A 13,839-nucleotide genomic window follows, 5' to 3' on the forward strand; every position below is an offset into this window, starting at 1 on the left:
AAGGCTGACCAATCACTTCCCACAGGAGGGTGATCTAAGGGTCAGCTCCAACTCCACATTATCTAACAACAGCAACAATACCACAACAGTGGAAAGCTGCACCCTCCCCAAGGTAGGACTCATTGCTTAACTCTGTTGTTGAATGCAGTGTCCTGCTTGCTGACCTATAGCAAACAGGTCAAAGTCATGAATATATCATTAAATTATACAGAATAAAACTCCTTATATCATATGAAAGTAGAAAAAAATCTTCTCTAAGTTTTATAACACAGTTATTTATATATAGATGATCCCTGCTTGGTCATAATACTAATAAAAGCCACTTGCTGTTAGGTGCCATTGAGTCAAGTATGACTCATTTCATTGTAATGTTAAGAACAACCGATATGGAGCCTGTCCTAGCCTGTGCCATCCCCTCAATGACTGACACACTCAAATCCACTGCGGCAGTCACTGTGTCAGTCCACTTGGTTGGGGGTCTTATCCTTCTCTACCTCCCCACTTCTCCAAGCATGATGTCCCCCTCCAAGGAACAGCATTTCCTAGTGATATGTTCAAAGTATGAAAGACAAAGCTTTATGATCTTTGCCTCCAAAGAACATTCTCACTGCACCCTCTCCAAGATATATAAGCCAGTAGTTATAAAAAATTGATTTATAACAGACTTGATAAGTAATAGTTATGCTTGTCTTTGTGGGATTAGAATGATATTTTTCTCTTTATTTTTTTAGAATTGAATTTTTTTTTTTTCAATAAAATGGTATCTCGTATCTCTATAGAAGAGGCCTGAGAAAGCAGGAATTGATTATCTCTTTTTCTCCTGATCAGTTTTACAGGAAACTGACCTTTGACAAAGTGGCCTGTAATTTTTGGCTTTCACCAGAAGGTGGCACTCGTGGGTACTGGTAAATTTGTCTTCAAAGTGAAAAAAAGTGCCACAAACAAACAAACAAACAAAAAAAAATTAAAATGCACTGTCACTGAGTCAATTCTGAGTCGGAAGAACTTTGTAGGAAACCATAAGGTTTCCAAGGCTGCAAATCTTTATTTATGCAAATATTCCAAGGCAGTTTCCAGATTGCCACATCTTTATCCTCCAGAGAACTTGGGGGGTCTGAATTGCCCATCTTCAAGTTAGCAGTAAAGTGCTTTAACCTTAGCACCACCAGAGCCCTTTACTAAAAGCACAGAAAACACAAAAGAGTATAGAAACACAATGACTGAGGAGGAATGTAAGTTCCGCTATCTTTTTACTATTAGTATTAATAGTGATTATATTTTATTAACATACGTGATAGAGGGTGTGCTGAACAAACGACATACATGCAGCATCTTATTTATCTTGATAAACACTGCTCAGTATGTCATAAACAAGAAATTCCCGGAGAGGTTTCATTTCTTAAGGTGACATAGCTGGCAGGTGCTGGAGCGAGGATCTGAGATGGTCTTTCTGTCACGGTATCCTGGGTGTGTGTGTCCCTAGTGTGAGGGACAGGGGATGCCGCCTGTCAGGTGGACCTGTGGCCGTGGGCTCTGAGGAAACGGGCCTTTGTTTAAATCAACACTGTGCACACTAACCTCTTCCTGATTGCAGAAGCCTTTCCGCCTCCGTTTGTTCATGTCGTTCTCTTCAGTTTGGCCATCCACCTACAACAGCCAAGAAAGTAGGGTCAGCTTGGGGCCATCAATCATGAAAGCTCCACCAAAACTGAGTTAGCCCTGGAGGTATCTCCCTGCCCTTAAACAGCTGCGAGCTTAGGAATCGGATACAGAGCCATGGCAAATGCAAATAATCACAGAGTTATGGCCAAAGGGAGGGGTTTACCCCACCCTCGGAGCCAGGGGTTCTGACCGAACGAATGGGAACCACAGCCTAAAAGCTCATAATACAAGCAACCCAGAGCAAATGGAGTCCCTGTGGTGCACAGCATTCTGAAGGGGTCCTGGAGCTCAGAGCAGTTAATGACCTGCCCACTGTCATGGTTAGGCCTGAGGACATGAAGAACACTGCACTGCTCTGCCCTCGGCAGCCTTTCTCCCTTGTGGGGTGGCACTGCTTCCCCCACAAGATGTCTCAGTACTCAAAAGAGCCGTCTAGGGATTTGGTGGTAAATTAAACCCGCAATTCAGACACCATCATAGACAGATCGTTTCAAGTAAATGACATTTTATTAGCTTCAAGTATTCATTAGATTTAACCTAAAAACTAGGGTGACCGTATATCTGAGTTTTCCCCCCAAGACAATTCTGATTTAATCTTTATCCTCTACCCTAGAACAATCTGCCTCATTTTATTCTCAAAATTATCTATAGCCCTTTATAGCCTATCGCCTGAATATGAATATTTAAATCCAGAAAACTCAGCTGTAGGCTGTAGCAGGAAGGGCTGAGGGCCATCCTCCCACCCCAAACCTAAGCACACATACCTGTCAGCCTTATAAACACCGATTCTATCCAAACACTTTCCCTCCAGGTCTTTCTGAAACAGTAGTAACCACAGCAGCCCCTTGGCACACAGCCCACTATGTCCCCACCTGCTTCTAAGGAAAAGCCCTGCTTTACCCCACCCTCGGAGCCAGGGGTTCTGACTGAACAAATGGGAACCACAGTCTAAAAGCTCATAATAAAAGCAACCCAGAGCTTTTCTAAAAGAAAAGCTCTGCTGTCCACTATTCATCATCAGTCAGTTTGTCAAGAGGTGATACTGGAAGTTCTGTCACCAGTATATCAATTAACAGCCGAGTCACCTGTAATGGGCAGGTTTCAGCAAAACTTCCAGACTTATACTACGAAGAAAGGCTACTTTCTAAAAATTAGCTCATGAAAACCTATGGGTCCCCACAGGCTATCGCCAGATAGAGCACTAGATGATGGGCTCCCTTGAACTGGGTTGGAAGGCACCCAGAACACACCGAACACAGCAAAGGATCTAAGGATGGTGCGGGACCAGGCAACGTTGTGCTCCGTTGGACATAAGGTCACCTCGAGTCAGCTCCCACTCAACAGCAACTAACAACAGTCCTGCTTTACACCCCCATTGCTCCCTTTCCGCTCCCAGTGTTTACCAACATCTTTTCTTTGTAAGGACAAGATCAACCACAGTTTAGTCATTGATATTTGTTCAAAAATTTGACCCTTTCCTTACCCAGGCAGCACAAAACATCACATCAAAAGGCCCTGCCTTCCCTTCAACATTTTCTGTAGCTTCTAATAAATCATTCTTCTGTGAATGGAAATGATTGCAGTCCAAATGCTTGGGCAAACACCAAGAGAAACAGATGACCTTATTTGCAACAATGTTGGGTCTTAGAAGCTCAGGCTGTCTGATCCCCGCTCCACAGTCTGTGAATGGTGCGTTGGCCCTGAGACTGAAGCCAGTCAAAGTACAGAGTGTCCTACCCAACAAGAACACTTCTACTTTTATAATCTTAGCATTTTCTGTTGGTTTTCTGTTCCCACTTTGACAGAGGAATTGGCTTTTCCTTTATAAAGCAACATTATCATGCTCTCCCCCACCTTTTTTTTTTATGCACTCAACAGTCCAGGATTTGACTATTCGAATAATCAGAGGCAATATGCATCCAATCTCAGCCCTGTCAGCCAGAGGCTCACGAAAGGCATTGCTGGGGGAGAGTGTCCAGTCAGTACTTCCTAAGAGGATGCCAGATTCCTCAAAAGGAATACAGGAAGTGGATGAGACCCATGGTAAAATGCAGTCTCTATGGAAAAGTTACCAATATACCCCAGATGGTTATTACTAAATGGATTTATCATCAAAGCTTTGATTTTCAACTAAAGGTCTGGTTGAAACAAAATTGTTATGACAATTCCATTTTATTTGTCTATTCTTATTTTCTGTACATCTACATTTGGGAGGTCAAACTGTTTCACTGCTGCATATCTTTGCATTCTAGTTTTACAAAGAACTGGGGTACAAAGGAGAAGGAAATATTTATAGCTTCCAGAAAGAGACAGCATAAAAAGAAACAAATAAGCCACTTTCTTTTCCTATTAAGGTCTACTAGGCTTTTCTCTCGAAGAACACTTAATCATGATTCTCACTAATGGGTATTCATTAAACTGATTTCCCCTTTAAAAAGAAAAAGATTAAAGACATGTATCTGTCAATATGATCATTTGATCAGCACAAAATAACCATGTTCAGACAAGAGTCTGAATTAATGTCATTTAGTCTAAAGCAAAGAAAACTGATGTTGAGTTAGTTGGGGCACATTTAGATCTGGGTCACAGGAAGAGAGACTGGCTACTACAGGCCAAGGTCTGGGGACAGCTTTAAGAAAAACGGCCAATAACACTGGGAAGACAGCTCCCCTCCCACCCCCCATACCAAAGCTGTAAGGAGTTATTGGTTTAAGTGCTCAAATTACCTCCTTGCTGTGTGACCTTGGGAAAATCACCCAACTTCTCTGACTGCTCACTTATCAGAAGAGATATTGTTTATCTCATAAATTTTTGTGAAGAGACATAAAGCCTCGCACATAGAAGACTTCTTAAGGTGCTATGCAATAGTTAGACACTATATTAAGAAACTCAGGTTTTTAATAGAACAGAAAGTCTGGAGGGTAGTTTTGATTTTGACATTTGCCATCTAGGTAACTTATGGCAACTTAGTTTTCCCAAGTACAAATTCCCTCCTTTCTAAAACCAGGATAAAAACAGGCTCCCTGCCTTCTTTAGAAAGGCTCCAACAGGAACAGGTGGCATACATATTGAAGCATTTTGTATGCTTATGGTCGTTCTACAGGATGATGAGCTCAATGCAAGCAGGTTTTGCTCACCTCCGAAATGAGGCCTTTTCAGTTTTCTTGAAGGCAGGGCCCTATCATTCCCTGAGCCCTTCTCTGTGCCAGGCAGAGTGCCCAGACTAGCGGCAAGCATGCTCATGCCATCTTCCCAACGCTGCGATGCAATGTATGTTACTACCCTCACTTTTCAGACAAACAAGGGAGTGTTCTGACAGGTTCAAACATCTACTGGATCCCCAGCATATCCAAATCCATGTCTGGCTGCCTTGCTTCCAATTTCATTCCCAGCCTGTAAATCTACTCAGAATCCTGAGCTGTGGCCACAGAGTAGAAAGGAGAGACAATGCCTTGGTGGCTACCTGCAAACCACTGGTATCTAGGGAGACTGAAACTGCTGAGCTCTGGAAGCCAGCAGCATCACAAATCAGTGCTCATGGCTTTAAGCCATCTTCAAATCTCTGAACTGAAAAGTATCACAAACCTGCCTCATGGGACGCACCCAGTGGCTGGGTACATGGCTTTGTGAGTTGGAGAAGGGGAGTAAGAAGAATTTTGTCCCACTAAACTCCATAGGCAGAGTCCTTGTTTATCTCATTCCCTACTCATACCTTCACTTGGAGGAGGTACTTTTTGAAAAGATGCCTCTGGAAAGTGCTTGGGTAAGAGGGCCAGGAAGATGAGGGTGGAGACAGGGACAGGACCACCCAGATCAGACACTGACACGAGCCATGCTCCAGGAACTCTACTCCACCAGAGGAGCAGCATCAGAGGAGGAGGAAAACCTGGTCACAATCAGTCAGCAGGCAGGATAAATACTAGGGCCACTTGCCTGGCTGCTGGGTGGGCTTTCCAGGCTCAAACTCTGTGTTGAGTTCCAAGAGGTGGGCTCAGAATGGGGGAAAAAATAACAGTAATTGAATGTTCACAAGCCAATGTCTGCATCACCAATGTGTAGAAAGTGTAAGGGACTATAGACAGCTATTGTGTGAGTGTGTGTGCATTCACATATAATGCCATTGTTGTTAGATGTCATTGAGTATAACCCATAGCAACTCCATGAACAACAGATCTGAACCCTGTACTATCTGGTGCCATCCTTACACTTCTTGACACACTCGAGTCCATGGTCACTGTCTCAATCCACCTGGTTGCTACCTGCAAACTACTGGTAATTGCTGTTGATTGCCGTCGAGTCGAGCACGACTCATAGCAACTACATAAGCAAAAAGGCCTAAAGCCTTTCTATAACTATTGACATTTATCAAACTTCATAGAGGTTCCAGAGCATGCTGTTTAGGAACTGGATGCCACTCCTGCTTCCAAGGACCCATAGAGCTGCTCTGGGTCGTACTTAACACTACCTAACCACAACATTACATGTAGATGAACAGACACTCACACAGCAGCTGTCCATATTCTCTTATGAGCAACAAATCTGAACCCTGTTCTATCCTGTGCCATCCTTGCACTTCCTGACACACTATGTCCATTGTCACCATGTAAATTCACCTGATTGCTACCTGCAAACCACTGCTAATAGAGGCTAATGTATGTGCAGGTGTTCCCTACATGCATGGTGACAAGAGACTTGGCACTCCCAGGAGCTGATCCATGCCACGAGATATTAGTGGCTGCCCAAGATCAGCTATAGACCTGTAAAGTTAGACTCCTTTTGAAGGGGAAAATATAATCCTCTAGGCCATCCAGCCTTTACTGGTGGCAACAAAATGAGCTACAATTTACCAGAAAAGCTTCTTAGCTGGGAGATGAGAATGTTATTCTCTCTAAAAAAGGTCCTGCATGGGGGTGGAGGGGGAATCATCCATGTTCCCAGAAGCTGACAAATCATGCTGCAATTCGGATGTTATGAGAACAAAAACATTAGGGAGGAAGAGAAAAATTTAAGACCAAGAGCAAAAAATGAGAGAGTCTAAGATTGGCTTAGTAGAAAACAATGATCGTTTTTCAGAGTAAGACGCTACATTGAAAAGACGTCTAATATCAAGACATTTGTCAGGAAATTGTGGGGGGTGAGTAGAGAGGCTAGAAAAGGATGGAGGAAAGGAATGAGGCCATATAGAGACGTACTTTGTTATTGTTGTTGTTAGGTGCTGCTGAGTATGACTCACAGAGACCCTAAAAACAACAGATCTGAACCCTGTTCTATCCTGTGCCATCCCCATCATCTCTGACACATTCAAGCCCAATACTAAAGTCCCTGTATCAATGTACCTGGTAGAAGGTCTTCCTTTTCAGTCATGATGTCCCTCTTCAAGGAAAAGTCTCTCTTAGCAACAAGTCCAAAGTATGCAAGATGACGCTTTATCATCTTTGCCTCCAAAGAACACAATATATCTGTTCTTTTGTCAATCTATGGGCTATTCAGTACTCTTCTCCAACACTACAATTCAAAGTATACATTCCCCTTGCATCCTTAGCCATTGTCCAGCTCTCAGATGCAAGCAAGTGACTGAAAAGACCACAGCCTAAATCAGAGAGATCTTAGTCCTCAAATTGACATTTCTCCTCAATAATTTGGAGAGGCCCCTGACTACAGATTTTCCCAGTTCAACACTTCTCCTGATCTCCTCACTGCTTGTACCAAGTGTACTCATTGTGAATCCAAGTAAGGTTAAGTCATTGACAGTTTCAACCTTTTCTCCATCAATCATGATGTTATCTATTGGTCCAGTGGGGAGGATCTGTGTTGCCCCTATAGGTATAGCTATCGCATGTGAGCAGTACAGATACTATGTGAACGTGTAAACTTACATAAGCACAATCAAACCTGTTTCAGAGGGGTGACGAGCTAGAACAATGAAGGCTGCATGTCTATGTGAATTGCAATTTTCTGTGTTCCATCAGTGGTAGAGCCTCTGTATGAACAATGCTCCACAGAGTCAGGGTGCACACATCCATGGCACTCCGTATAGAAGTGCATCAGTAGACTCAGTGCTCCCTGCTTGTGGGAAGTATTAAAGAGAAAGAGAACTTGTGAATAGGTTTCCCAAGCCAAAAGAATATCCAGATACATCAGGATCCAGATAATAGCAGCCTAAAGTAAGGGCCCTTGGTCTTTAGATGAGAAACAGCTGAGCTGCAGTGGCACCAGCCAGACATGGTCTTCAAGGGATGTTGTTGTTGCTGTTAGGTGCTGTCTAGTACAACTCACAGTAGAACAGGCAGAAAGGATTCTGTGGTGGTCCTGATCACTTAATTGCTACGACAGTGCAGTGGACAAGATTCTGAGGTGTTTCCACAATGGCCGAGGCATATTGTTACCCTGATGGCCCTTACTCACTGACCTAGCCAAAGGAAGTGCTCAATCCATTTTTTGAGAAACAGAATCATAATAATAATGTCAATTCCAAGCACTTAGGTCAACGACCAAATTGCTCCACCTATTCAAAGACCAAGGCAAACTCCAAACGTTAAAGAAGGCTGTTCAGATCTCTGGGTCTCAACACTCTCCTCTCCTATGATGTGAAACCAAGACCCACTCTTTTATTCATTTTTAAATATTACTTTCCTAGTCATTGCCAGGCCATGTGGATGGGAAGGACTGTGTGAACAGGGCATGTTAGCCTATCCACAGGGAATTGGCTATCCACCAATGCACAAGGGATTGGCCAGTCTCACCATTCTACAAGGTGACTGGCTAGTCTCACCATTCAATGCAATCCAGCAGCAGGAAAAGGATCATTTTCCCTGCCAGTGAAGCAGCAGCAGCAGCAGCAGCATGAGAATTTAACACGTCCTTTAGGCCCAGAAATTCTTGTTCCAGCTACAGCTATGGCTACAGCAGCCATAGGTGAAGCAGAGAACCAACACGAGATGGAGTTGCCTTAGGACCGTTACCCTCCATGGACAGAACCAAAGCTAAGCTAAGAGCCTTTGCCCAACTTTGTTGGACAACTGGGAGCGGGGGTAGGGGTGGGGGAACCCAATATTGGCAGGTTGGAGAACTTTGTAACACTGGCCTTAACCTGTCTGAATTCTTCTACTAAACCTGGATTACAACCTTTTAACTTCCCCAGTATGATTCTATGTGGTGTATGAGCTAACACATTGGATTTTGGACCCAGTAAAGCAGTAAGATTGGTGTTCAAATGAGCAGAAAGAAGTATGGGAGTATGGGAGATATGTCTGAGCTCATGGGAACTGGCTTTATTTGTTGATTCTGTTGGCAGGGACAGTTACCCTTTGTGAAGTTAATAATGATCCAATATGGCCATCCTCACGTGACCCTTGCTCTTTTTATACACACATGCAGGGGGGAGGGCTGGACATGATTCGACATGGGCCAGGGTTCAAGAAGCCAGAGCCCAAGAGTTCCCACTGCATTTCTAAGCAGAACCAGCAGGGAGTGGGGGAGGATGGCTGGTGCTGGGAGGACAAGCTGGCAGGCCTTGCTGACTGACTTCTGACCACTCCACTTCTGAGCCACAGCTGGCCATGCAACTGTGATTTGGTCATTCTGTAAACAGAGGAGTGGTGAGTGAAAGGTTTAAACATTCCTCTGTCATTCTCTCTGCCATCCTCAATTGTGTGCTAAGTGGTGGGAGAGGAGGGGTAAATGGAGAGGGTGGTAAGTTGGGCATAAGGAGCTTCCAGAAAAGCTGCACTCGTGTGATTGGGTTGGAGCAGCCTAACGTAAGGGCTCTTACTCTTCGTATGAAAAACAGCTGAGCTGAAGTGGCATCAGCTAGAGGCTGGACTCCCTAAATGGGACATATGGTGGACAGCACAGCCCTTACCCAGCATTTATAAAATAGGGCAGCTGGAAACCAGACGGGATGAAAGGAGCTAGATGGAGCTCAACACTTTAGCTGCTCTGCTGGAAATCCTAAGAGACCAACACACCTTCCTTTCTACCCCAGCTTTGATAGACCATTCCTTCCTACAGACAGGGTGCGACTGACGCTTTAAGTATCCTGCTCCTGGAGTTAGCAAAACAACTCTTGCAGCATTCCAGGGAAAGCAGACCTCAGTGGAAAAAGTGAATGCTTCTCACCAGAAAGAAAGGAGGTACCGGCCCCACCCTGGCTGGAGGGGCTGGCAAGACAAAGTGGGACTGGCCAAGGGCTAAGGAGACTGCTGGCAATTCGGAAGGACTGAAAAACAAGCTTCTTTGTTGCTTAACATAGTCGCTGGAACCCATCCTGTGGAACTCTTGCTGCTGGGCTTTCTGATTCTCATCCATTCTTTCTGATAGGTTCTTCATCTTCTTTCCTGGCTCCTCTGCCTCCACCAGTCTAAATTCTGTTGTTGCCCAAGCTCTGACAACTCTAAGGCCAAGTCTCACATCATTTCCCCAAGTCCTATCACTAGAAACTTAATAGTATTTGTTAAATTAATGGTACTTGTTACCTGTGGTATAGACAAAAAAAGCAATGAACTACCACCAAGTACCACTAAGTAGTTAGGACTTTGGGCAAGGCATTCAAATTTTCTGGGCCTCTATTTATGATTTATAAAATGATAATACTAAGCAAAATAATTTCCATTATTCTTCCACTGAGATGAGATGTTTTCATTCAAATAAAATTACAGTCTCCCATTAGGCCCATTACACAACAATAATCAGGCCCATGGATTCTAAACCTTGTACCAAGGCACTCTATGGCACCATAATGAGCCCACAGACAGACTACTGGGCATTTCCATTCTTGAAGGGGAACATAGTGGCATTTGCTAGATACATCATGAATGACTTCAATTATTTGGGCTTAAAACAAACTCATAGTGACCCTCCATCAGGTTCCCAAGGCTGTAAATCTGAACAGGAGAAGAGGAGTTCATCCTTTCCCCATGCAGAGGTTGGTGGATACATACTGTTGGGTGGGTTTTTTGTGTGTTTTGTTTTGTTTATTTGTTGGTCTTTTAATGTTGTTTTTAGGTGCCATTGAGTTGTCGAGTTGAATGTGACTCATAGCGACCCTATGTACAACAGCCCCAAAACCTGCTCTATCCTGTGCCAGCCTTACTATCTCTGATACACCTTTTAATAGGCACTTGAAAAAAAAAATTATCTACACACCAAAGGTATCATAAACTAAGAGCATTCGGAATCACTTTTAAGTTCTGAGCTCCTTAAAGACAAGGACCACACATTATTTATCTCTATATATCCTGTCTCTTCACAAACAAAAAAAAACAACAACAAACAACAAAAACCAAAACCAAACAGTCTTAGGCGGACTGTGTGTTGTTATTGGATCCTCCTCCACTTCATTCTGTTAAGTGATATTCTACGTGAATAGGTTTTTTTATCAAACCACCCTTGCATTCTTGGCATAAGTCCCTCTTGTACATGTTGTTAAGATGATTAAAAATAATCATTTTCACATGTTGGAATTCTGTTCTCCAGTATTTTGGTTAGCAACACAACATGCTATAGACTATACACTACCAGAGCTCCACAGTGTTCTCCAGCATTTTGTCAGGATGTTTATGACTATGTTCATCAGGGATGCTGGTCTAATTTCCTGTTCTTTTGATGCCTTTATCTGACTTTGGTAACAGGGTAATGCTGATCTCATTGAATGAGTTAGCATTTTTTCTTTTTCTTATTACCAAGAAGTTTCAAAGGTACTGATGTTGACTCTTTTTCAAATGTTTTTCCAATTTCACCACTGAAGCCATCTAATCCCCATACCTTTCTCTTTTGGGAAGTTTGTACAACTTATTTAATATCATCCCTTGATGTAGGCTTATTAACCTTATAGAACATTCATCAGCATATCCTTTTCAGTCTTCTATCATGTCTATTTTACAGCCACATTATAGTCACTAAAGTTCACTTCACAGTGTCAAGGAGAACTCCTAAAATGGCATTTCCCTCACAACCTCCATGAGTACTTGTCCATGTAATTTATTAGCTTAAATATATGGAGAGCAAGAAATTCTTCCTCTTTCAAACTCTCCCCTCCATGTGCAATGAGAAGTAAAAAAAACCCAGGCTGTATCTTACACGTGGCATCCTCTTCCTTGGTAATGTGAGGTTGAGATAATTATTAGAAATAGATGATTTGGCCAAGCTGAGGTCAGCATTCTCTCCATAGTATTTTCCCCAAGAATCTGTCAAGAAATAAAAGTATAACTGGTATTTGGATTCCTGACACTGCTACATCATGGTCCAATAGATATCACTGTGGTAAGACAAAGTTCTTCCAGAAAAATTCTCTCATCTCAAACTAAGAGTGAAAACAGTCTAGGCAGGGAGGCTGATGCAGCACTTATGGTCCCAATTAAAGAGGTAGAAGGTGAGTTCACAGGACGTCTACCATACAGATCTACTTATACATTCTGCTTTTAGGTGGGCAGGGTCTACTTGGGTTGGTGTCAAAGACAGAGAGAAGGCATCAGCTATCCCAGTACAGATGGAAACACTGTTAGAGAGTAAGTAAACTCTGACTCAGGGCAGAGACGATGCAGGGGGCTGAGCAAAGCCTCTGTGAGAGTTCTTACCCACAGTCTTCAGCGGGGCACCTCGGAAGAGCTCATAGAACTTGGAGAGGTACATGACTATGCTGAGCTTGTCAGGCTCTTGACCTGATGCCATCTCTTTGCCAGTGGTGACTGGTGAGATCCCAAACTCACGCTCGGCCACATCAAATGCCAGCTGATTGTTCCTCACAGCATCATCTTCATTCAGAGAGTCAAAGTTGCTAGAGAATCAAAACAAGGTGGAGGAATTCAGAGAAAGGAGGCAGAGGTGTGAAGAGCTGAGAAAATTTAGCCCCTGTGGAATACTTGGGGTAGGGGTGCACTGTGTTAGGCTTTGGTAGGGGAGGGGCAGAGCAAAGGAGCAGACCAGATCCCAGGAGGAGTTCGGTCAGAGAAGACGCTAAGCCTCTTCTCATTTAGAGAGAGACCAGATTGGTCTTTGGGCCATAAGGATGCCATTGCTGTCTAGGCTGAAGCAATCAGAAAGTGACTGTGTCCTCTTGGGGAGACATGTAAGCCATTTTACTTTTAAACATTTATCTTCTTTTTAAGTTATAAAAAGTAATATGTGCTTTTTATATATGTGTATGGCACATAAAATTAAAAAATGAGAGTTCACTTCCTTCTGAAGCCAAGCTCATTTTGCAACAATGCTGACTGCTGACCCCTGGGTAGGTTTTTTTTTCCCCCGGCCTTTTTTTATTAATTTACACATGGATATTGTGTTACACTGTCACTGATTTAAGTATAACATGCATTGTGCTTTGGACATGAAGTATTTCCACAAATATAATTTGAACTTCTTAACAAAAATGATCTGATTTTTAGATAAACTAGAACTCAAAGAAGATAAGTGATACACCCAGTGGCACCAGCCAATGGATCTGGGTGTCAAATCTACCTCCACTAATGAGGAAGCCCTCAAATCAGTCCCCAGAAGTAGGCCTTACCCATAAATCTTCTCTTGAAGGCATGAATGCTCAAATTTCCACAGTGTGGCAGTGAGGGTAGGGGCAAGGTGAGGAGTCAATCACTGAGGGTAATTTAGGGACACAGATCAGGTATCTTCTTGACAGAGCAATCAGTGCAGTGAGAAAAATGTCAGTTTAACAAAACTCAAATAGAAATATTCAAAGAGATACGGCATTGAGTCCCAAAGATTCTAAATCTAGCAAAGCAGTCCTGGTATCCACGTCTTGAAGGTCTCTGAGGGCTATGAGGGGCATGCTAGGTCCATCTGGGACTCCAGACTCACATGAGCTCAGGCCGGAAGCGGTGGATGATGGCACACAGGGCCAGGCCACTGCGCCAGGATGTGGTCAGGTCAGTGATGTTGACATGCTGGTAGCCTGCAGTCTGCTCCTGGCACCAGGTTAAGAGCTTGCTGGGCCGGATGTCTGATTCTGCAGCAAGAGTTGTACAGACAGTGAAGTGACTGCTCTGGGCAGCTAATTTCTAGCAGTTTACCCTGATCAGTTGATGAAACTGTTATAACCAGAGGTTCACAGGAACCTAACCTGTATCTTCCCATGTTTCAGTATTCTCTTATCCAATGTTTGTAGTGATTTCTAGAACATAACTACAACAAATAATTGGAGATGAACTGTAATATCACAGTTTGCAT

At 43.3% G+C, this 13,839-nt stretch overlaps 1 protein-coding gene across 1 annotated transcript in view; it reads right to left on the minus strand.

Moving 5' to 3' along the window:
* The window catches only part of MICAL2 (microtubule associated monooxygenase, calponin and LIM domain containing 2), a 120,621-nt gene that overhangs the window by 35,377 nt on the left and 71,405 nt on the right, over positions 1-13,839 (minus strand). The window contains exons 11-14 of the mRNA XM_006885590.1: positions 13,471-13,618; positions 12,237-12,436; positions 11,740-11,846; positions 1,579-1,647 (exon numbers count right to left, since the gene is read on the minus strand). Coding sequence (XP_006885652.1) covers positions 1,579-1,647; positions 11,740-11,846; positions 12,237-12,436; positions 13,471-13,618 — 524 coding nt within the window. The remainder of the gene's footprint in view (positions 1-1,578; positions 1,648-11,739; positions 11,847-12,236; positions 12,437-13,470; positions 13,619-13,839) is intronic.

The sequence above is a fragment of the Elephantulus edwardii genome, unplaced genomic scaffold (genome assembly GCF_000299155.1).
Source record: "Elephantulus edwardii isolate Elephantulus edwardi_28Jun2011 unplaced genomic scaffold, EleEdw1.0 scaffold00044, whole genome shotgun sequence".
Taxonomy (NCBI): domain Eukaryota; kingdom Metazoa; phylum Chordata; class Mammalia; order Macroscelidea; family Macroscelididae; genus Elephantulus; species Elephantulus edwardii.